Genomic DNA, 24061 nt, shown 5'->3' with positions numbered 1-24061 from the left:
GATACATATCGGTTAATCTTCCCATCCATATTTTGCACACATACGTTTCAAGAGAACAGAACAGTTTGGCTTTTTTTTTTATGAACCGTCCCGACCCTATTTTTGACCCATACAATGCGTTTTTGGCCATTACCAAAATATATCCGTGTAACACAAGACTGGTTTTGTGGTCCAGGGTAGGCTTGGGCGGTGTCCAAATTTTGAGACCGTCAAACCGCCTCCATATTTTACCCCGGTATCCGGTATTACCGGCGTAATAAAAAAAAATTATGACGTAAGGCTCAGACAGCGTCACCAAACTGTTGGCTTGAGCCTAAACCATTCAGAAACTGAATACCTTCTATGCGACCTTAGGCAGAGAGAGAGAGAGAGAGAGAGAGAGAGAAAGAGAGAGAGAGAGAGAGAGAGAGAGAGAGAGAGAGAGAGAGACTTTCTCTGTCTTACACAAACACACACACATCTCTCCCGCGATTTATTCAGAAATTTACTCCCACACCGTAAGAAATCTGGCCGGCTCCCGCGGGAATGCAGAGAGCTGTAATCGGGCCATAAAAATTATACCCGATAGGTCCCGAGTCCGACACGTACATTTTGATTGACAGCTTTATAAAGCCCGAGCCCTTACAGCTCTAATGCATTTTTTCAAGAATGAGTCATTTATATGTTTTAACAGCATTTATTCGTAACAAACGTAGACTATATCCCACTTGAAAGTTGGAACAAAGAAATAAAATAAGTCCTCTGTAACATCGTAACATCTCAGCACTCTATAGGTCTACATGCACTTAGCCTTTAAATTGGCCAACACACCAATGAAAAGAAATCTTGCTTAACAAATCAAATAAACTCTAAATGATGACGGGTATTTTGGCAGTAACTAAATTGAAGCTGAATATTAAAAGAATAATGCCACCATTAGTTTGTATACTCTGTCTACATAATGATTATATGGTTTAATTAATATTTATTTATAATTTAAAACCCTTTACTCACCAAGATTAGGCTACGTGTGTTTGTGGAGGAACATTATTAAATCCACTGGCTTTAGCGCAGTCTTGCGCTCATGTGCGTCCAGCAGCACTGAACACCGTTTCACTGCTACAGGCCGAGATGCAGAGTTCTGATCTGGCTGATTTTGCAAGTTTTTAGGTAGGATTGTTTATTCATCTTATACCAGCCAGGAACATCCATTTAATTTTCCATGACCGTAGTTTCAGGGTAGCGAGTGGCCTCGTCATTTTACCTGTCAGCTTGCGGTTTAGGGCTCTACCGTAATACGCAGTGTATAAGCGACCGCTAAATACCTGCGGCTGGAATAACCGCTCTTTCTGACTGGCTTGACCGCCGTCAAAATTCTCTTTTTTTACTACTTCGTCATAATTTGCTTCACCTTTGCAGGGATGGATTTTAATGCAGGGATTTGGATTTTTTCGGGTCTCGCCGGGTTCGGGCAAAGATCTTCAGCTCTAATGCAGACCTCTCGTTCATATTAACCACGTCTCCCTTCTGTTCAGTCTAAACTGCCAAACTGCAGGACACTTTGAAGCGCGACTCGTCACGTCACGTCTCCCTGTCCCTCTCTCCCTCTCCCCCTGTCCCTCTCACCCTCTCCCCCTCCCTCTTCCTCTATCTCTCTCCTCCACACTGTCCCGTGATGACAACCACACACACGTTTTTTAGGCATTAAATAAAGGATATTTAATACTTTATGACGGTATAACGGTATTGAAACTGACACCGTTGCTATTTTTAGATCCCGCGGTATACCATAATACCGTAATATCGCCCAAGCCTAGTCCAGGGTCACAAATAGTGTCATGTTAAAATAGTTTTTGCACACTTATGCATGTGTTGTATTATGTTTCATTATCTGCTTTATCCCAAACTATTTGTTGCCCAATTACTACATCATTTAGACCAGTCCATTTGGAACTTGTTTGCTAGACAATATTGTATGAATATTTAACATCAATGTTCTTCTTTGATTTTTTTTCCTTTATCAACATAGCATGCATCAGCTGATGTGGAAAAGATGATTTTGGGGAACAAATGTGACATTAATGAGAAGAGGCAGGTGTCTAAAGACAGAGGCGAGAAGGTGAGTAGACCCAGTTTCTTGACCAAACTGATCATTCATTCATTTTCCTTCGGCTTAGGCCCAATCCCAATTCTATTTTTGTACCCCTTCCCCTTAGCCCTTGCAATCGAGGGTTAAGGGGAAGGGCTTCAAAATTTACCCCTAAGAATTGGGACAGCACTACATCATCATATGTCCTCGCGATTTCTTGCTTCACATGAGTTAAGATGATGACGACTACTGTAGTTATTCCAGTTGTGTTATTTTTTGGTATTTATCTTCAGAAAATCACTGAAGTCATGTATTATGTTATCTAGGGCTGCTCGATTTTGGGAAAAATCATAATCACAAATATTTTGGTCATAATTGTAATCACGATTATTTCAAACTATTATTAGTTGAAGTCAAAATTATTAGCACTCCTGAATTTTTTTTTTTTTAAATAAATATTTCCCAAATAAATGTTTAACAGAGCAAGGAATTTTCACCGTATTTCCTCTAATATATTTCTTCTGGAGAGAGGCTTATTTGTTTTGTTTTGGCTAGAATAAGAGCAGGGGTCCGTTCTTCGTACGTGGATTACTCAGTTAGCTGGATTTGGATGTTGACGATTAGACACAATCCAGGATCGTTTCGTTCTTCAAAGCTGATCCGAGAGTTGTTGTCATGGCAACAGTTCTGCTAGGTCAAACCTGATCGGGAGCAGGTTCAATTCATATAAACAGGATTAGATCGGCTCAGTTCAAGCAAAGATAATACAGAAAGTATGTTCCGAATTCTGATTTTTTCTTACAGTAGTAGTTATATACACTTGGGAAAATGGTACATATTTTTTAACTATATATATATATAAAGTTATAGTCATTAATAAAATAAATAAAGTTATACATATTAATAAAACATATGCAATCTGCACTCTCGAAATGAAAGTACAAAGACTGCCACCAGGTGGTGCAAAGAGAAAACTTATTGATATGAACTTTTAAGATCGCTTTAGTACAAATTGTGTATAATAGAAATGCAGAATATGTGACTTTTTTTAAAAGCAATAATACATTTATGCAGTCATAAACATGTTTTGATAGTTAATATGCCAGTGATTTGATGCTTCACAAAAGTTGCAGATGCCTTTACCAATATGAAAACGCTTTTGTAAACAACCAGTTATTCTTTACACCGATTAAAAAACGGATACTATTATAAAGAAAATATTTTCTAAATGTAGAACTAAATACATTGATTTGCATTGAAATACATGATGAATACTCTTGTCTTGACACATGAAAGTGTAAAGCCTGCAGCTCACAACAAATGTGGAAGGTTATTGCATGTCATATTTAACAAGCCGTTTACTGCTAATTTGATGTAATTTTGCTCACATGGATAATTGAATATTAATCAGATGATGTCATTACGCTGCTGTGACGTCAGCCAATCGCTGCATTGCTGATCATGATTTCGAGGATCGATAGATCTGTCCTTCACAACACACGCAGCGATCTCAGATCAGTTTATCCAGACATTCTACTCTGATTCGCGAACTTGTTTGAAGAACCAAATTAGCGACGGGTCAGTTATCACGATTAAAAGATCCAGGATCTGCCAAATAATCTTAGATCATTTAAGCGAGGTACGAAGAACGGACCCCTGGTTTAAATATTTTGAAACCCATTTTAAGGTCAATATTATAAGCCCCTTTAGGCAATATATGTTTTAATTGTCTGCAGAAGAAACTACTGTTATATAATGACTTGCCTAATTACCCTAATTAAGCCTTTGAATCACACTTTGAATTTGAACGTTTGTTTTTAAAAGAATATTAAGTCTAATATTATGTACTGTCATCATAGCAAAGATAAAAGAAATCAGTTATTAGAAATGAGTTATTAAAACTATCATGTTTAGAAATGTGTTGAAATAAAAATCTTCTTTCCATTTAAACAGAAATTGGGGAGGAAAAGGGTTGCTAATATTCGGGAGGGCTAATAATTCTGGCTTCAACTGCATATATACAGTTATTTACAACTTTGCAAAGGAAAGAGAAATAAATACAATAGAATAAAAATATGAAACAAACTGCTTTAAGCATCTTCACTGCAAGAAAAACACTTTAACTACAAAAGTCCTTCAGTCAAGAGCAGTGATGGATTTTCTCATTGTTTTATTAATAATGATAAAAACAGGCTGCAGTAAGAATTGCGCGCTGTTACTTTAAGGCTTTCGCTTTCACGTGTCTTTTGATCCGCAACTCGTTTGTTTATTACAAAATGAGGGTTAATATGAACAATCACTAAACACCTATTTGAACATTAAAGCGCTCACGTTAGTGACTTTAGATGTGTGTGCTCTCTGCTCATCACAATGTGCGAATGAGACCAAGTAAATAATGTAATAATCGTTTATCTCGATTAATGGTTTTTCATAATCGTTAGAAGCCAAAATCGAAATCCAATTTTCGATTAATTGCATAGCCCAAATGTTATCATTACGATCTCATGTAGTAATAAGATCGTAACAGTACTGTGCATTTACACAGTGGCCATATTCATTATTGTAAACACACCAAAAACAACATTTACATTATAGCAGACACTGTAAAAAGCTCATTCCCAGCCACTAGACTTTTCTGACAGGGTATTCAAGTGTCATCGAGTGTCAGAATGTTGTGGGACTGCTGTAAAAAAAATCATTATTTGGGATTATACATCGCAAAATTTAGCGGTTTTTAGTTAAGCATTTTTTTTTAAAGCATGACAGTAAAACATGAACGCAGTTATGAATATATATAAATGTGTTTGTTTGTTGTAAAAATTCGTAATAATGACAAAAAATACTAATTAGTGGATCTCCTTACTTCCGGGTGCAGCTGGAGCTAGTGTATTCTGGGAAATTTTTCCCACCCCTTGGTTTCGAGTGTGGTCCTGAAAAGTCTTTGTTTGAAGGGGTGTATACTCCTTGCCCTTAGCCCTACGTCTTCAAGCTAAAGAGAATTGGGACACCACTACCCCTTCACGGGCACTTGCAAAACGAGGGGTAAGGGGAAGGGGTAGAATTGGGATTGGGCCTTAGTCTCTGATTTATCTGAGGTCGCCACAGCGGAATGAACCGCTAACTATTACAGCATATGTTTTACTCAGCGGATGCCCTTCCAGCCACAACTTAGTACTGGGAAACACCCTTACACTCTTGTATTCACACACACATACACTACAGCCAAATTAGCTTATTCAATTCACCTGTAGCGCATGTGTTTGGACTGTGGGGGAAACCGGAGCACCCAGAGGAAACTTACACCAACACGGGGAGAACATGCAAACTCCATACAGAAATGCCCAGCCAGGACTCGAACCAGCAACTTTCTTGCTGTGAGGTGACGGTGCTAACCACTGAGCCACAGTGTTGCCCCCCACTAAACTGATCATCTTTTGAAAAAACAAACTGTTTGCTATAATAAAACACTTCAGTTTTGATTGCTACAGCAATAATGGCATCCTCCACAATAGTCATTTAGTTAATGATTTACCTGCATTCCCACAAATGACTATAAATACTAAATGTGTAATCATACATGTTGTATTTGCCTGTATCCATTCAGCTGGCGTTAGAGTACGGCATCAAGTTCATGGAGACAAGTGCAAAGGCTAATATCAACGTTGAGAATGTAAGTTTAAATGGCTTTTATGATAAATCCCCATCTTAGGTCCTTATCAGCTGATTGAGCTTTTAAATGTCTAATCCAGACGTAATGGTATTTTCTGCTCTACACACAGGCTTTCTTAACACTCGCCAGAGACATAAAAGCAAAGATGGACACAAAATTGGTAAGACTTTCCCTTGTTGTTGTTTTTTTGTGTGCATTTGATAATAGCACTTTCATTTATTAACTTAAGGGAACTTTTATATCATTCATTTTTTATGTCAGCATTTATTAACACTAGGGATGTAACGGTATCAGAATTTCACGGGACGATAATACCTCGGTATGAATGGCACGGTACGGTATTTATTGAGTAATTTACAGGAAATACAAAACTAATGAAAAGACTCGAAAAAAGTGGCAAAAGTGTTTATTTACCTTAGCACTGAACATATCAATGACATACAGATTAGCCGTCTATCTGTAAGTTTCGAAACAGGAACTTCAATTTTTCAATTTTAATAACAAAAAACTATTAAACCATGTAAATAAAATAAAGTTTCAATTTAGTATTGTTGAAAACTCATCACATTCAACATTTAATCACTCACTCACTTAGATAGAGATGGGTTTTTAAGGAAAATTATCATATAACTATAATCTGGTAAAAGCTGGGATCTCTGGGCATGTCCCCTGCAACAGAAAAAACCCCTCTCATTTGGGACTGAGGTTTCTGGGACAGAGAGATATGATTTAGCCAAGGTTGACAGCAGTGGGTAACATTGTGCATTGTCTTTCCACCATTTGAGAGGACAAGCCATGAGTTAGATAGAGGTCTCTTTGCGGTACAAGTCAATGTCTGCATCAATCTGAACAGTGTGCTGTGTTCTGCAGTCTCCATGACTGTTTTAGTCGTATTCCCCGACTTATATTTCACCACAGTCTGGCAGTGCCTGCATACTGTTTTTTTCTGTCACCTTTTCTCCTTTTCGTATCTTTTTAGAAAGAAACTGAAATGCTTCCACACATCCGATTTAAAACTCGCTTTAGGTTCGATCATCTCCAGCTCTTTTTCTTCCCCGTTACTAGCAACACACTTCATTTCCGCATTACTGGATCTGTAGTTACAACAGACCGCAAAGGATGATGGCCACACCTAGGCTGATGGGAATTATAGTTCCCGCTACCTACCGTTCGCTTCATTTGCCTAAGCAAACTTTTCTCAGAAATATAGTTTTATTGAGTCAATCGCCTACGGTAATATTGAAAAAAATTACTATTGCGTTATGACTGTATTTACAATATGGTTACACAGTTAACAATATTGTCAAAATATTGTTGACATCAGTTAATGTGCTGTGAAATAACATTTAAAGTAAACATTTATTTTAACTTTTGTGAGGTCAAAATTTAAGTGATTTGAGTGATGGAGGCTATATTGTTACTATGATCACATCATGTCTTTGCACTAAAAAGTTTAACCTATTATATTATTTTTATATGATTATATATATGATTAACTTCTGCTAACAAAAAATACCTTTATAAAGACTTATTTTGGATGCCTTTATGCCAATAAAATAAAGTGATTATAAAAAAAATGTAAAAGTAATGACTTCATTATGGTTTAGTAATAATTGGTAAACAATAGGGCAATGATAATATTGGTAAATAAGCACATAATGGTGGACAAATAATACATAATGGCCCAGTTTCACAAACGGCCTTAGTTAAATTAGGCTATTTAAGCCAAATTTATAGAAATGGCCTTAGAAAAATATTTTAGTGGTGATAAAATGACAATGGTGTATTTTAAGACATCTCACTGCAAGTTATTTTGAGTTCAAACATGCAATTTAATCTTGACTAGCCTTAAACCTTGTTTGTGCAACCGGTGGAATGTTTATTAGAATCAATAGGTCAGTCATTAGTAAACAGTCCGAAATAATTGGAAACAAGTCAATATTATTGGTAAATGCAAAAAATTGTGTAAACAAAATGACATAATTGGTAACAGAATACATATTGTTCATAATTTATGACTGTTTTGATGAATTCAGCCTTGGCCTTCTCTTGCTTATCTCTCTTCATTGAACTTTAGTAATAGAGTGACATAAAATGGGTAAATAAGCACATAATGGTGGACGAATAATACAGTCATTAGTAAACAAACAGTCAAAAGTAATTGCAAACAGGGGGGTATTCTAGTAAGCTGAGTTAACTTACTTTCTGCTAATCCCTAGACTCTCGGTTGATTACCCAAAACCTGCTTACCCTCAGTATGTCGGTTCCAAAACAGCTGATAAGAGTTAGTCAAATCAACCTCCTGAAGAAAACCGCGGGTTAATGCACGCGCACGGTGCATACCTGCAGGCATTTTCAGTAGATCTCAGAATTCACGAGTCACCATAGAAAGTCACGGTGAGAAAAAAAAGGCAACGCACTGTACAGAGGCGGAGTTGGTTGGTTTAATGCTGGCGTGCGAGGAATTAAGGCAGGTTAAAAAGAAAAAACAATAAACATCTGCATTAACGAAGCAAAGAAATTTAAGATAAAAATAGATAAGAACAGAAAAAAAAACTTGTAATATTTTAATGCTTTAATTCTTTTTCATTTGTAAAGATATTTGCGTATTGCTGTACATCCTGTGTGTATTAAGCAATGTGTAGGCAAGGCGCACAACTAACGCGCTCTGCGCTGGACAATAGACCTGCTTTGATCTGGTCTATTAAACCGTCTGTAGCCTGGTTTATACTTTTGCGTCAAGTGACCGGCGTAACTCACGGCGTAGGCAACGCGCCGCTGTGCATTTATACTTCTGCGCGCTGTCTCTGTTTGTCTGCATTAACACTTCCGAAACGCTAGTTGGCAGTGAGGTGTTAATGTTCCTCTGTGTCGAGTTTCTTCGCTTCTGTTTTGCTTTTCCTGAGCACTTCCTGGTTGTACAAGTGACTCAATCTCGCTCATTTTGAGGCAGGAACCGGCGGACGTGCAACAACTTTAACTATGAGGTAAACACAAAACAAAACTTTCCATCCGGAGCTCCTTCACGGGACTCCACACTTGTAAACAATCGCTCGCGCCATTCGCGCGGCTCTCGGTCCCGCCCAGACTCGTCAGCGCTACCAAGCCGACCAATAACAGAGCTTGCGCTACGCGTCGTTGCGACGTGTAGTTACAATTTTTGAGAGGTGCACGTCAGCCACGCCGAAGGGCTATGCGTCAGCGCCGTAGCATACGCCGGCGTTTGACGCAGAAGTGTAAATCAGCCTTGTTTCAGTTCCTCAAAATAGCAACATGAGGTTAATGAGGTTTTCATGAGGTTTTGTTTGTAATAACTAGAAAATGCCACTTTTTTTAAAAAACGTTTTTCTTAAAATTCTGGAATATTTTCTGTCCGTTTGTATGTTTTTGGACCAAAAAATATTTTAAACTGGAGCTTTAAATAATACAGATTGAAGCTTCAGGTTCTCCTGTTTAAAATAATATGTGACATTTGAGGCTGAGTGCTAAAATAACAATAAAACTGCTTTTAAAAAAATAATAATAACATAGGCCCATTAGATGCACACAAAACACCTCTAGGTATTTAAGGGTTAAGGGAATAATAATTGGTAAATAAGCACATGTATGAAAAATAATAGGTCAGTCATTAGTAAACAAACAGTCAAACATAATTGGAAGCAAGTCAGTATTAATTGGTAAATGCATCAAATTGTGTTAACAAAACAACATAATTGATAATGTTCGTAATTAGTGACTATTTTGATGAATGAAGCCATTACTGTCTCTCATCTGTCTTCCTCAAATTGTAGTAGTAGGGCATTAATAACTGGTAAATAAGCACATAATGGTGAACAATAATACATAATGTGTATGAGAAAAATAGGCCAGTCGTAAGTAAACAATCAGTCAAAAATAATCAATATTAATTGGTAAATTCATCAAATCATGTAAACAAAAGACATGATTGGTAACAGAGTTCATGATGTTAGTAATTGATAACTGAATCCTTCATTGTTTCTTGCTTATCTCTGCCTTCCTTGTAGCAGATCAGAATCTTAATTGGTTTGTTTTCTCTTTGCTCACGCAGGAGGGAAACAATCCTCAGGGCAGCAACCACGGTGTGAAAATTACCACTGAACAGCCGAAAAAGAGCAGCTTCTTTCGCTGTGTGCTACTGTGAAGACCAAGGCCTTACTGTCCACCGTTCACGGGCTGGACATGACTGGACTATGCTCTCCCTCTTAGCACTCCTCCTTCCTCTTTTATCCCATCTCTCCTTCTCTGTCGCTCTACTTCCAGTCCTCCGGCAGTCAGAGTTGCTGGCTCCTCTTATCCTCTTCCATTGACAGATTAGTGATGCCGCTTCCTCTCGCTTATGACTCTTCCATGGCAAAAAAAAACCGTGGTGGGAAAGTGTCAAGTCAAGGTTGACGAACTGGGTGCTGACGCATCTTTTGCAGTCGTTCCACCATCTAAAAGAGACCTCCATCTTTCTTTCATTCGCTCGTTTTTTGAGCACACAACTGCCAAAATACATCCATTCCTTCATGGCGACCTGGAAGTTGATGCGATTCTGGGTCTGACCGCTAAGCGTGAGCTGATATTGAGCCAATTTGAGAGTTACATGGGACGTTTTCTATCATTCCATTTTATCTTTCGGCCCTCATGCATTCTCTGACAATCACACAACCTTTTTGTAATTAGAGAAGTATTATAAGCCACCTATTAGATGCATCATTTCTTTCTTTCCTTTAAGTGCTGTTTTTGACCCCTTTTTATGGTCACTAATCTTTGACTTGTTACTCAAAATTGGCGCAGTTTCAGAGATAAAACAATGGTAGAATCAGCTTTTTTTTAATTATTATTATTCATCAAGACTTGTTAATCTGAATGGAGCCAGATCAGTCTCAAATTACATATTTACAAAATACAATTCATACAAGCACGGCACAATTTACAATTACAAAATACAATTTGTGAGTATAAAACAGTTCATAGTACACAAATACTATTCGGAAATTCAGAACACGCATTGTAAATATGCAAATACATTTTGGAAATTCATAAATGCACAAGTCCAATTCATAAATTCGAAACGGGATTGGTAAATTTGCAAAGCAAATTCGTAAATTTATAAATGCGAAAGTCTAATTCGTAAATTCAAAACAGCATTCGTAAATGCGCAAATCCAATTCATAATTTCAAAACACGATTTGAAATTGCGCAAATCCAGTTTGTAAATTAAAAACATGATTTGTAAATGCGCAACTCCTTTTTGTAAATTCAAAACACAATTCGTGAATTAGCAAATCCAGTTTGTAAACTGAAAACCTGATTTATAAATGCGCAAATCCAATTCATAAATTCAAAACACGATTCGTAAACGCGCAAATCCAATTTGTAAATTCAAAACAGGATTAGTAAATTTGCAAATCAAATTTATAAATGCGCAAGTCTTAATTCGTTAATTCAAAACGGCATTCGTAAATGCGCAGATTCAGTTAGTAAATTCAAAACAGGATTCGTAAATGCGCAAATGCAATTCATAAATTAAAATTTACACATCCAATGTGTAAATTCAAAACACAATTCGTAAATACACAAATCCAATTTAAAAATTCAAAACAGTTTGTAAATACACATCCAATTCGTAAATTTAAAGCACATTTCGTAAATGCGCAAATCCAATTTGTAAATTCAAACCAGGATTCATAAATACGCAAATCCAATTTGTAACTTCAAAACACATTTGTAAACGCGCAAATCCAGTTCGTAAATTCAAAAGACAATTTGTAAATGCACAAATCCAATTCGCAAGTTCAAAATACGATTCATAAATGCGCAAATACAAGTCGTAAATTTAAAACACAATTCGTAAATATGCAAATCTGATTCGTTAATATGCAAATCCAATTCGTAAATTCAAAACATAATTTGTAAATGCGCAAATCCAATTCATGAATTTAAAACACATTTTATTAATGCACAAATATAATTTCTAGTGAATTTACAACTTGTGTTGACAAATTGGATTTTGTGAATGTGAATTCTGCTGTGCATGTATGAGTTTTATTTTATAAAATTATTCTTTTTGAGACTGATCTGGCTCCATATTAACTGCCTCGGTTAAACTAACCAACCTCCCTTTTTTTTAACATTCACGTCAAGCTATTTCCAAATAGTTCAGTCTTTTATGCAGTAGCACTTGCTTTCATTTTTAACATTCCTTCGCATTAATCCAAAACTCAGGCCTTGTTTTGAAAAATCCCAACATAAAAGCGTTCTTTAAAAGGGTTAGTTAACCAAAAAATGATAATTACCTCACCGTTTACTCTACATCATGTGGTTTTAGTTTTTTCTTTTTCAAAAGAAGAAACGAAATCTAATAGGTTTTGTACAATAGAGTAAATGATGACTGAATTTTCACTTTTGGGTGAATTTTCCTTAATTAAAAACATTTTAATTTAATCTACTAGAGTAAAATCGAAGGAAACTGACACATAGGCCCTATAAGGATGAGGAATTCCTGAGTTTGTAGTATTATTATCAAGTATGCGTAACCAAAAGCAATGACAAAGGGTGACTGTGTATCCCGAAAAGCAGAGCTATACTTGAGAAAGCACCTCCCGTACTGAAGTCCATGCACTTTATCAGTATCTTTTGTGTTGTGTGTGTGTGTGTAGTTTGTGCCAAGTGATAGTTTTTGCATCATAAAGACAGGCATTTTACATGGAGTATGACCTGCCGGATATATGTTCATTTATAGATTAAGGCATTTTCATTCCCCCAAAAGGTTTAAGGAATATTTCCACGAAACAAAATCTGCTGGTAATAAGCCAAAGCTAGTTTAATGCCACAGCCTCCATCAGTTGTGTTGTGTTAATTTCTCATATTTATAATGTATTATGGACTGTACTGGTAATGCCTGAGTTATAGTCCACTAGTTTGGGTGCAAAAACAAAACACCACTCGGATTTGGTTCATATGACTGGACTTAAATACTGTAATCCACAGTTCATGAGTTTCTGAATGGTGCGTTGTCATAAACACATACTTATTAATGCAACAAACGCAACGTTTGAGAGTTACATTGCACTTAAAGGCAAACTTTAGCAGTTTTATGATAATAGTTGAGATGGGAGATATGATTTCAGTCTTAATTTTGACGTTGTGTGATTTTTGTATGGTGCCAGATCAGTCTCCAAAATAATACATTTACAAAGTAAAATTCATACAAGCACAGCACAGTTCACATTTACAAAATCCAATTCATGAATTCAAAACATGATTTTTAAATACACAAATGCAATTCATTAATTAAAAATTACACATCCAATGTGTACGTTCAAAACACGATTCGTAAACACTCAAATCCAATTCAAAACTTCAAAACACATCCAATTTGAAAATTCAAAACAGTTCGCAAATACACATCCAATTCGTAAATTCAAAGCACAGTTCGTAAATGCAAATATCCAATTCGTAAATTCAAAATAATTTCTGAATACACAAATCCAATTCGAAAATTCAAAACACGATTCGTGAATACAAAAATCCAATTCATAAATTCAAAGCAAAATTTGTAAATATGCAAATCTAATTCATAAATTCAAGACACAGTTCATAAATACAGAAATCCAATTCAAAAATTCAAAACATGATTCGTAAATGCACAAATCCAATTTATAAATTCAAAACAGTTAAAAAATATGCAAATCCAATTGGTCAATTCAAAACACAATTTATAAATACAAAAACCCAATTTATAAATTTTAAAACACGATTTGTGAAAAGTAATAACACAATTTGTAAATATGCAAATGTTATTCAGAAATTCAAAATACGGTTCGTGAATACTCGCATCCAATTCGTAAATTCCAAACACTGTTTGTAAATCCACAAATTAATTTTGTAAATTCAAAACAGGATTCGTAAATGCGCAAATCCAGTTTATGAATTTAAAACAATTTGTAAATATGCAAATCTAATTCATAAATTCAAAACGGTTCATAAATACACAAATCCAATTTGTAAATTCAAAACACAATTCGTAAATACAAAAATCGAATTCGTAAATTCAAAACACAATTAGTAAATACACAAATCCAATTCGTAAATTCAAAACACAATTCATAAATACAAAAATCCAATTCTTATATTTAAAACACAGTTAGTAAATACACAAATCTAATTCATAAATTCAAAACGCGATTTGTAAATTTGCAAATCCAATTTATTTGGCAAAATATTTATGATTTTTACATGTGAATTCAGCAGTTGTGTGTTTACAAATTGGATTTTGTAAATGTATTATTTTTAGACTGATCTGGCTCCATAATTTTGCCTTTGCGCTGCAGTAAATGTACGTTTTTGTAGTCATGTTGTGAATTGAAACATCATTCAGTGCAGTAGTTTTTACCAGCAATAGGTGAGGAAACTTGCAGCTTCAACGCCCTTTAACTTTTGAGTGAAAGAACAAAATCTCCATCCAAGAGTGTCCAAAGAGAAATCTCTGAAGAGCTGATTTGAACATTTTCAGGTCAAATTTCACCCTGAAACCTGATGTTATTTTGCTTTTTTAATGTTCGCATGACAAGCACATTTTCACATTAATGCAATGGAAATAAATCTGATCACTGTACTGCAGTTAAATTAATGTATAAAAAATCTGTATTTTAATACTATTTTGCACATGCAATTTATTAAATGCATTGCAATTAATGTGAAGTTAAATGTCACGAAAATGCAAAATATACCAATTCTTCCATTTGATTCGGGGTGAAATGTGACCTAGATGTGTTTTATTTGAGATTAAAATAATAAGAAGCACAGTGTTTTTCCTGCGAGGCAGAGATGCGTAAAATATTCGTCTTGCTGCAATATGGCACATTCACTTTTCTTTTTCTAAGCTTAAACGTTGACCAACTTCCTGTTTGCACCTTGTTCTCTTTCCACCTCGAGGAGTGTTGTGTTGTCTCACATAAGGGGTTTTCATCTTCATCATCCGTACCCATAACTTTCCTTTTCTCTCCCTGTCCAAATGACGTCCCCGACTTGCCGTGTGTCTTAATAACTGATACTTGATCTTTCATCTTGGATCTATGCATCATGAAGGTGATACTGTTGACCTCCTGTGTGTTTTTGTCTGTTGTTATTTTTCTAGTCTGCTGTTTCAAACATGTTCGGCCGTAATAATGGACCTTAGATGTGATTTAATTTGGGTGTTTTAAAGTAGTGATAAACTGCAAAAAAAAAAAAAAGTATGACAGACAGCTGGCAAAACTATTTTTATTTGATTTGCAGAAACGAACCAAGTGGAAACGAACATTAGCAAAACAGGTACCGCTATCGTCTTAACCAGGGGTGTCCAAAATCAGTCCTGGAGGGCCGGCGTCCTGCTTATTTTGGTTCCAACCCCAGTTAAACACACTTGAATTAGCTAATCAAGCTGTTTCTAGGTATACTAAACTTGCAGGGCGGTGTGTTGAAGGAAGTTGGAGCTTAACTCTGCAGGACACCGGCCCTCCAGGACTGAGTTTGGACACCCCTGGTCTTAACAAACAGCTTTGCAGTAGTGTTCATTGAGCAGCGATGAGCTTCCTTCAGTCTCAGTTTAGTTTGTCTTTCTTGTATTTCTTTGATTTGAAACGACTGTCATCCATATCATCTACAGATTCTTTTATATGACCGTGTTTTCATTTTGTCGATCGTGAGGTAACCGGAGAGATCGGTAAATTACATTTTGGTAAAAAATAAAAAAATTATAAAAAACTGAAAGATACAATTGTAAATAACTCTAATAAGAGATCTACTTAAATTGTACTGTACTTTCTAAACAAACAAAAAAACAACATTGAGAAACTGATCTACAGTTTTTGTAGATATCTGTACTTTTGATTTATTAAAATAAGATTCTTTTAAGAGATGGATCTTTGTGTTTTTATATGGTGAATATGTACATTTGTGTGTAGGCATCCTTTTCAGGAATATTCATGGCTTATTTTTATGTTTAAGATATTTTTAACCTGAATATTCTTGGTATTTGCAGTTGAAACCAGAAGTTTACATAAACATTACATTAATATACATTAATACATTACACACTCAAATAGTTTGTTGGAATTTTGGCCCATCCCTCCTGAAAGAATTGGTGTAACTGAGTCAGATTTGTAGGCTGTCTTGCTCGCTCAAGCTTTTTCAACTCTGCCCACAAATTTTCTATAGGATTGAGATCAGGGCTTTGTGATGGCCACTACAAAACTTTCACTCTGTTGTCCTTAAAGCACATTTGAACTAATCTGGCAGTATGCTTAGGGTCATGGTCTGTTTGGAAGACCCATTTGTGGCCAAGTTTTAATTTCCTGGCTGATGTCTTGATGTTGCTTCAGTATTTCTCCATAATGTTCTTTCTTCATGATGCCATCTATGCTGTGAAGTGGACCAGTCCCTCCTGCAGCAAAACAGCCCCACAACATGATGCTGCCGCCCCCATACTTCACAGTTGGGATGGTGTTCCTAGGCTTGTAAGTTTTCCCCTTTGTCCTCCAAATGTAACACTGGTCATTATGGCCAAACAGTTCAATCTTAGTTTCATCAAACCACAGGACATGTCTCCAAAAACTATTGTTTTTCCCAGTGTAATTTAGCAAATTGTAATCTGGCTTTGTTGTTGATTCTGGCTTGTTGATTTTCCCATGTAGTCACACAAGGAAGCAGTGTGTGTTTAAGGATTTCCTTAAATACTACTCTACAGTTGTGCCTCACAATAACTCAAATGTTATCAATTAGCCAATCAGAAACTTCCAAAACCTTGACACCATCATCTGAGCTTTTTAAGAGGCAGAATAATCTTATTGTAAACTTGACTTTCAAGAAAAGGTATAACATTTTTTTAAAACATATCTCTCTCATTAATCTGACTTACCTAAAAGAGAAAGAGTTTAGCCATATTAACATCTGACTTTTTTTTAAATGGTTATGTGCCTTTTTATTCAGTGTATGTAAACTTCTGGTTTCAACTGTATATATGTACAAGTGATTTGTTTACTTCTGCATTTTTAACTTCAGTACCTGACTTCTGTATCTGCAGAAAAAAAGCATCATCTATTTAAAGTAAATGCCCTGTCGGTCAGTGTCCAGATGATCTTCATATTCTGATGTGGAAGGTGCTAGAAGAAACAAAATTGAGACATTTAATAATCTTATTTATTAATTAATAATAATAAAAAAAACGGATAATGATTTAACATCTTATTTTAACAATAAAAGTTCTCAGACAGATAGACAGACAGACAGACAGATGATTCTAGTTGATCATTTGATATCAGAAGTGACTTATATGAAAGGCAAAGGCCTCTACTACGCTTATTTGACCAAAATATGATCATGCACTAATTTTTCATGATTTCATTAGGTCAGTAAGGTCTGACTTTGCTTAGACAAAAGTCTCATCACTGAACGGAGATAATGTCCAGTATAGAATATAAAGTCCTGCTGCAGTGGAAACAGAATGAATATTGTGTCTGACTCCATCATGAGCTTGGAGGACTGCATCCATACATCTCTGACATGACTCAAATCACTGATTAATAAAGTCATCTGGAATGGCAAAGAAAGCGTTCCTGCAGGACTCCCAGAGTTCATCAAGACTCTTTGGATTCATCTTTAATGCCTCCTTCTTCTTACCCCAGACATGCTCAATAATGTTCATGTCTGGTGACTGGGCTGACCAACCCTTGAGCACCTTCACCTTCTTTGCTTTCAGGAGCTTTGATGTGGAGGCTGAAGTATGAGAAGGAGCGCTATCCTGCTGGAGAATTGTCCCTCTCCTGTGGTTTGTAATGTAATGGGCAGCACAAATGTCTTGATACCTCAGGCTGTTGATTTTGCCATCCAGTCTGCAGATCTCTCGCACGCCCCCATACTGAATGTAACCCCAAACCATGATTTTTCCTTCACCAAACTTGACTGATTTCTGTGAGAATCTTGGGTCCATGCAGGTTCCAGTAGGTCGTCTGCAGTATTTGTGATGATTGGGATGCAGCTCAACAGATGATTCATCAGAAAAATCCACTCTCTGACACTTTTCCAAATGATCAACTACAAGTCAAGGTATTATTTGCTGCTCTTACAACTGGGACCAACGACAAGACTTTTGTCAGGTAGTGTACACATGGGAGAATAATGAAATATCGCAATGTTAGATTTTTCCAATATCATCCAGTCCTACATCGCTGAGCTTCCTATGATTTCCACCTGAAGTCAAGTACAAAGTTTTAACTATGTTTTTGGTTCCTTTTCTGGACTTTAAACATCTCGGGACCTTTACCATCTACTCTCAGATTTCATCTAAAATCTCTTAAGTTGTGATCTGAAGATGAAAAAGGATTTCTCTGGCATGACGGAGACCATTAATAACAGAAATGTCATTTTAGGGTGAAATAAAACGTAAAACTTCAGTTTGTGAGGTGAAAGCAATGCGTAGCTGTTACCTGAGGAAATCAGGCGCTCTCAAAATCATGTGCTGGAAATCCTCCAGAGAAAGACGGCCATCATTGTCCAGATCAGCCTCATCGATCACCTTCTCGCACACCATCCGCACCTCGTCCTCTGTGAGCTCATTTCGGGTCAGTTTATTCAGAGTTTTCTCCAGGTCTGATTTACAGATGAAGTCGTCGTTGTTGAAGTCTATAGATGGAGAGACTATGGGTTAGTTGGGTTCAGTAAGAAATTAAAAACTGATATGAACTTTCTATAAGTACAGTTACAGCCAATTACTAGTCCTTCTGTGAAATTTGTACTGTTTTTCAAATGTTTCCCAAGTGTTGTTTCTTTTTCAATCTAATTTTAATAACTAAACTCTAATAACTAATTCTTTTGTCTGTTACAATGACTAAATATTTTACTAGCTATTTTGCAAGATATTAGCATTCAGCCTAAAGTGACATTTATATGCATAACTAAATAGTCAAGTTGGGTTAAATAGGCAATCCATTGGACAACAGTAGATCTGTAGCCAATCAAAAAAAATAAATAAAAAGATTTCTAAGGGGGCTAATAATATTCACCTTACTAGTTTTTCAAAAATACTTTAAAATATACTAAAACCTACTTTCAAAAGTTCAGCTGATGATTTATAAAGCTTGTTTAGCATGCTGTACCAGGAGAGAGCCCTGAGCTCACAAGATCCTCGAGCCTGGGGCTCCCTCTCGTTTGCAAGGCAAGAAGGGAGTTTGAGCTCAGGTAGATATAGAGAACTCCCCTGCTGTAGTAGCTAATGAACAGATAGTGATTGCTCTTAAGAGATAGCTACTTATAGGAGCATGTGTTGGATAAGTCAATTAACTTAAGCTGCATGTTTTTGGACGGTGGGAGGAAACCAGGTAACCCAGGGGAATTTAATTCAGCTTTATTTGTATAGCGCTTTTACATTAGATTGTGTCAAAGCAGCTTCACATAAATGGTCATAGTAACTGGATCAGGGTAGTTCAGTTTTTAGTGTTTAAGTTCAGTTCAGTTTAGCTCAGTTCAGTGTGATTTAATCATTACTGAGAGTTCAAACACTGAAGAGCAAATTCATCGATGCGTAGCTCTACCAATCCTGAACCATGCGAGCCAGTGGCGAAACTTATGAGAGCACGGGGGGAAAATGTGTGAACTCCGCACAGAAACGTTGGCTGGCTTGGCAAGTACTAGAACCAGTAATGTTCTTGCTGTAAGGCAACAGTGCTAACCACTGGGCCACCGTGTCACCCATCTAGGAAAGGAGGAGAGCAGGGGTGATTGATTCTTCAAAACGGAGATGGCTGTGATATGATATTGAGGGTATTTATAGTGGCTTAGGAATCGTCTGATTGGTGAATCATAGATTGAATAGTGCAGGACCAGCCACAAGCAATCATAAGCATGTGATCCTCTCCAAATTAGCTCATAAATAAACTTCACCTAAAAAAAATCCTGTTATATTAAAAGAACATAATAGAAAAAAATGTTAAAAATGTCTTGTTATTAAACGTAACTTTGTAAATTTTTGAAGAAGAAATACAATTTCACAAGAGGCCTAATAATGTCTTCAACATATTAACCGTTACAATAACATTTAATCTATGAATTAAAGAAATTTTAGGCTTTTAAAATAATTTCAAAAAAGAACAAGTCAATCTATTAACGTTTATGTACAAAAAGGACTTGGCGTAGAACATTTATTTTTAATAATAATAGAGAAAATAATTAGAAAATTTATTATTAAGAGTAAGTAATATTTATCACAAGCCCAAAAGTACAATAAAAATAATTTTACAATCTATAAGCTAATTTTTTTTTGTGGATTATTTACTGACTAGGGGTGCGTTTCCAACACAATCTCACGGTAATTCGTAACTTTTTCATTTAGTGGCTAATTCGTATGAATTCGTACAATCTAATTCGTACAATTTAATACGACTTGCTTATCCCCCAATGACGGTTGGGTTTAGGGGTGGGGTCAGGTGCCACGCCTTCTTTTTAAAATCGTACAATTTCGTACGACTGAACTCGTACAAATTCGTACGAATTAGCCACTAAACTGGCAAAACGTAAATTACTTACGTTTTCCCGTGAGATCAGGCTGGCGTTTCCCAAACAACGACGTAACTCGTGGCTGAACTTTCATAATACGATGCATCATTTGGGAAAAGATCGATGTAGTGACGAGTGTTTCCCAAAACCTGTAGTTTTCACTGTCACAGATCCATCGCTTGAACTACTTTAGTTATAAACTGGGTGGAGTAACAACCTCTTTAGAGAAGAACCCCATTATTAATTTGTGCAAATTATATTGTTTTACACAAACATGCATTAAAAAAACAATATCCAATATTAGATTTGGTATACACATGCACCCGCTTTTTGTACTACCTGAAATATATGTGTTTACATAGGGCCTGTGTTTGCTTTACTGATATTATTGAGAAGTTGAACATTTTATATTCTATTCTAAAACATAAAATCACTTACAAAAGCTAACACCTATTCTAATTTCATATATAAAATATGTAAACAAATAAATAAATAATGAGAGGGGTGATAAATAATGAGGGCTATTTATTAAGAAATGAAATTTAATGTTTATTATTTATTAGGAAATGAAAAAAATCCTACTTTAATAATAATAATATTAATAATATTAATGATGATGATTATTTTTATTATTATTGTTATTATTATTTAGTAGGATATTGTTTTTTTTTTAATATTCTAACCAGCAGGCCCATGTCATATACAGTACAGATACTTAATAAATAACCAACTATAATTTAAAAGCATTAACGTATGCTGTGTTTTTTGTTTTCACAAGCTTTGGAGACGTAACATAAATTCTGCTTTTAAATAATAGGTCATCAATAGCTTTTGTCATGAGGCTGTGTTCAAAATGACATCAATGTTTTTAAAGTGCACTGCGAAGGGAGCGCAATTGTAAACATGAAGATCGCTAAAACTGAACTGTAAAAATAGTTTGAAAGCAATTTACACCTAAGAGAGATGACCTTGATGCTTTATTATTTTTAATCATTCCAAGTTTAAATGTTAGAATGTTCTAAATGAATAGGGCATAGGGGGGATAAGTGGGAATAGAACACAGCCAGGAACTATGTTTCTAACTATAGCTCAAGAGGTGTAGTTGCGAGTGCTCAAGTTTGCGATGCAGTTTGCGAATTATTGTTGTAACGACGAATTATTGTTGGAACGACGGATTTTATTTCCAGTACCTTGTTGAATCTATGCCATGAAGGAGTAAGGCAGTTCTGAAGGCAAAAGAGGGTCCAACTCGGTTCTAGTAAGGTGTACCTAATAAAGTGGCCTATATATATATATATATATATATATATATATATATATATATATATATATATATATATATATATATATATATATATATATGTGTGTGTGTGTGTATATATATGTGTGTGTATATATATATGTATATATATATATATATATATATATATATGTGTGTGTGTATATATGTGCGTGTATATATATATATATATATATATATATATATATATATATATATATATATATATATATATATATATATATATGTGTGTGTGTATATATATGTGTGTGTGTATATATGTGTGTATATATATATATATATATATATATATATATATATATATATATATATATATAACTAAAATATAAATATATTTTGCCATGTATTTTTGTCCAATATCATGCGGCCCTAATTTTAATATTCAGAACAATTAATCCTTCCATGTTCAGTCTAAATAAGATGCATCATTTCAGCGTACACCCTTGTTCAAACCATTGATCTCTATTGTTTGAGAGTGTTATCATTTACCCTGTGTTAATGTTGCATGAGAACAGAGTCTTTTCTGGTGACAGCAGCAGATCGGGTTCTCTGAGGTCTTTTATTCAGTCGGGGTCTTTAAATGAGGCAGCTGCATTCACAGATATGAACAGAGCTTTCATAGGCAGTTCCCTCTTTAATCAATTATTGATACTCATGTGTCAGTTAAGGTTCTGCAGGTTTATCTCTACATGAATAGGACTTTATAGAAGATTGAGGTCAGGTCATCGTATCAAATTATTCAGCTTAATTTAGACTACCAGTACACACAGGGTTATTATCGGGGGGTAGGGTTATTATCATTATGCAACACTGAATCATTAACAGTTTTTAATTGAAATATAAATAAATAAAACACTGAAATTAAAAGAGATTAGATAATCGACGTAAATAATTCCTTGGAAACTGACTGAAATAATTAGAAATCTAAAATTACTAAATTATTAAACGCAAATAAAATCATAAATCTTATTAGTAATTTTAATAAAACAAAGTCAAAACATAAAATTACTAGAAAATCTCGACTACTGACTGAAATTAAATCTGAAATAATAAAATAATTACAATATTAAAGATAACGGTGTGCAAAAAGCTCTGTGTGGAGTTTGCATGTTTTCTTTGCATTCGCGTGGGTTTCCTCCGGGTGCTCCGGTTTCCCCCACAGTCCAAAGACATGCGGTACAGGTGAATTGGGTAGGCTAAATTGTCCGCAGTGTATGAGTGTGTGTGTGAATGTGTGTGTTAATGTTTCCCAGAGATGGGTTGCGGCTGGAAGGGCATCTGCTGCGTAAAAACTTGCTGGATAAGTTGGCGGTTCATTCCGCTGTGGCGACCACAGATTAATAAAGGGACTAAGCCGACAAGAAAATGAATGAATGAATAGTATGCAAAAAGTACTCCAGTTAAAATAAACCAGATTAAGCTAAACCAGTGAAAGTTTTAAAGCTAATGTCTTAATATAATTCTCAATTAGTTAATGACTAACTGACAAACTATGCACCATACATTTATTACAGTAATCGTTCATTTTTTACAACATTAGTTCATTATTAGTTCTTGTTAACTCGCAGTGCTTTGACTAATGTAAACAAGCATAACTTTGAATATTAGCAGTAAATGTTGAACTATGATTTACAGTTTTTCTCAGACGCTTTAATGCATTTCTCACAACACTATTTACATTTGCACAACAAATGTCTTAAAGCCCTCGTGCTGCAAAACCTAGCTGATAATCTGCAAAAGCTCGTCACTTGCTCAAAATGGACAGTTCATTCCTCAAAAGCAAGTATTGATGTCAATCAAAGTGTCAGTGTCATCAAAATGAAAAGTCCTGACACTATTGTTTATGAACAAGATAGTCAAATGGCTTAGTCATGTTTTATTATGACACTTTACACTGGACATTTTTTTCAATGCAAAAAAGTCAGATTTTGGTGACATTTCCTGAAAATGCTGAAGACAGCACTGTATACTATTAGCACAGCCATTTGAAAACTACAGTAAAGTTGGACATCACTGCATTTAGTGAGGTATCTGAGTACAAGACACTGAATATGTATGTTTCACAGTTTTACTGCATTTTCTCTTTACAATTCTAATTTACTCACAGCATTGTGCAAAAGAATAAACACACCCTTATTTACAACAAACATAAACTCCCTTTGGGTAGAGCAGTGCACAACTGTACACAATATTGCAGTACATAATGGAACTGAGCCTACAACATACACAGGTCTATAAATCATTCATCAAATTGTTCAATTTTAAAGACATTTTCAGGAAAATAAAGATTTACAATTCTTAAAATTAAATTTGCACAGATTTTGACAACTAGTTCAACATTTTTGTATGTAATGACTCAAGTAATGCAACAAAGACTATTAGTTTTATATGGAGTGACTATTCAGCATTTACAAGTTTAGTTCATTTTGTCTGACATGACATAAACAGATGATAATGTTATAATTAGCAGAGAGTTGTATGAAAG

At 35.3% G+C, this 24061-nt stretch overlaps 2 protein-coding genes across 8 annotated transcripts in view; one reads left to right on the top strand and one right to left on the bottom strand.

Moving 5' to 3' along the window:
• rab8a (RAB8A, member RAS oncogene family) overlaps window positions 1-15641 on the top strand; it is a 26793-nt gene extending 11152 nt beyond the window's left edge. Inside the window, exons 5-10 of one of the 6 annotated variants that reach the window (XR_012389055.1) lie at window positions 2009-2098; window positions 5673-5738; window positions 5848-5898; window positions 9808-10600; window positions 14041-15083; window positions 15234-15641. Coding sequence is in view for 1 of the 6 variants with exons in the window: in NM_001089562.2 (NP_001083031.1) it covers window positions 2009-2098; window positions 5673-5738; window positions 5848-5898; window positions 9808-9900 (300 nt within the window). In the remaining 5 variants the exon portion in view is untranslated. 6 annotated transcript variants of the gene reach the window in all.
• The window catches only part of cib3 (calcium and integrin binding family member 3), a 29945-nt gene continuing 19056 nt past the window's right edge, over window positions 13173-24061 (bottom strand). Inside the window, exons 5-7 of one of the 2 annotated variants that reach the window (XM_073931641.1) lie at window positions 18212-18407; window positions 15266-16888; window positions 13173-15115 (exon numbers count right to left, since the gene is read on the bottom strand). In XM_073931641.1, the coding sequence (XP_073787742.1) occupies window positions 16867-16888; window positions 18212-18407 (218 nt within the window). In that variant the 3' untranslated portion in view covers window positions 13173-15115; window positions 15266-16866. Of the gene's footprint in view, window positions 15116-15252; window positions 16889-18211; window positions 18408-24061 lie in introns of both variants that reach the window. The other variant, XM_073931642.1, reaches the window with a different exon arrangement.

The sequence above is a fragment of the Danio rerio genome, chromosome 2 (genome assembly GCF_049306965.1).
Source record: "Danio rerio strain Tuebingen ecotype United States chromosome 2, GRCz12tu, whole genome shotgun sequence".
NCBI lineage: Eukaryota > Metazoa > Chordata > Actinopteri > Cypriniformes > Danionidae > Danio > Danio rerio.
The sequence above is the reverse complement of the archived record's forward strand: the minus strand, read 5'-3'. Positions and strand labels throughout refer to the sequence as shown.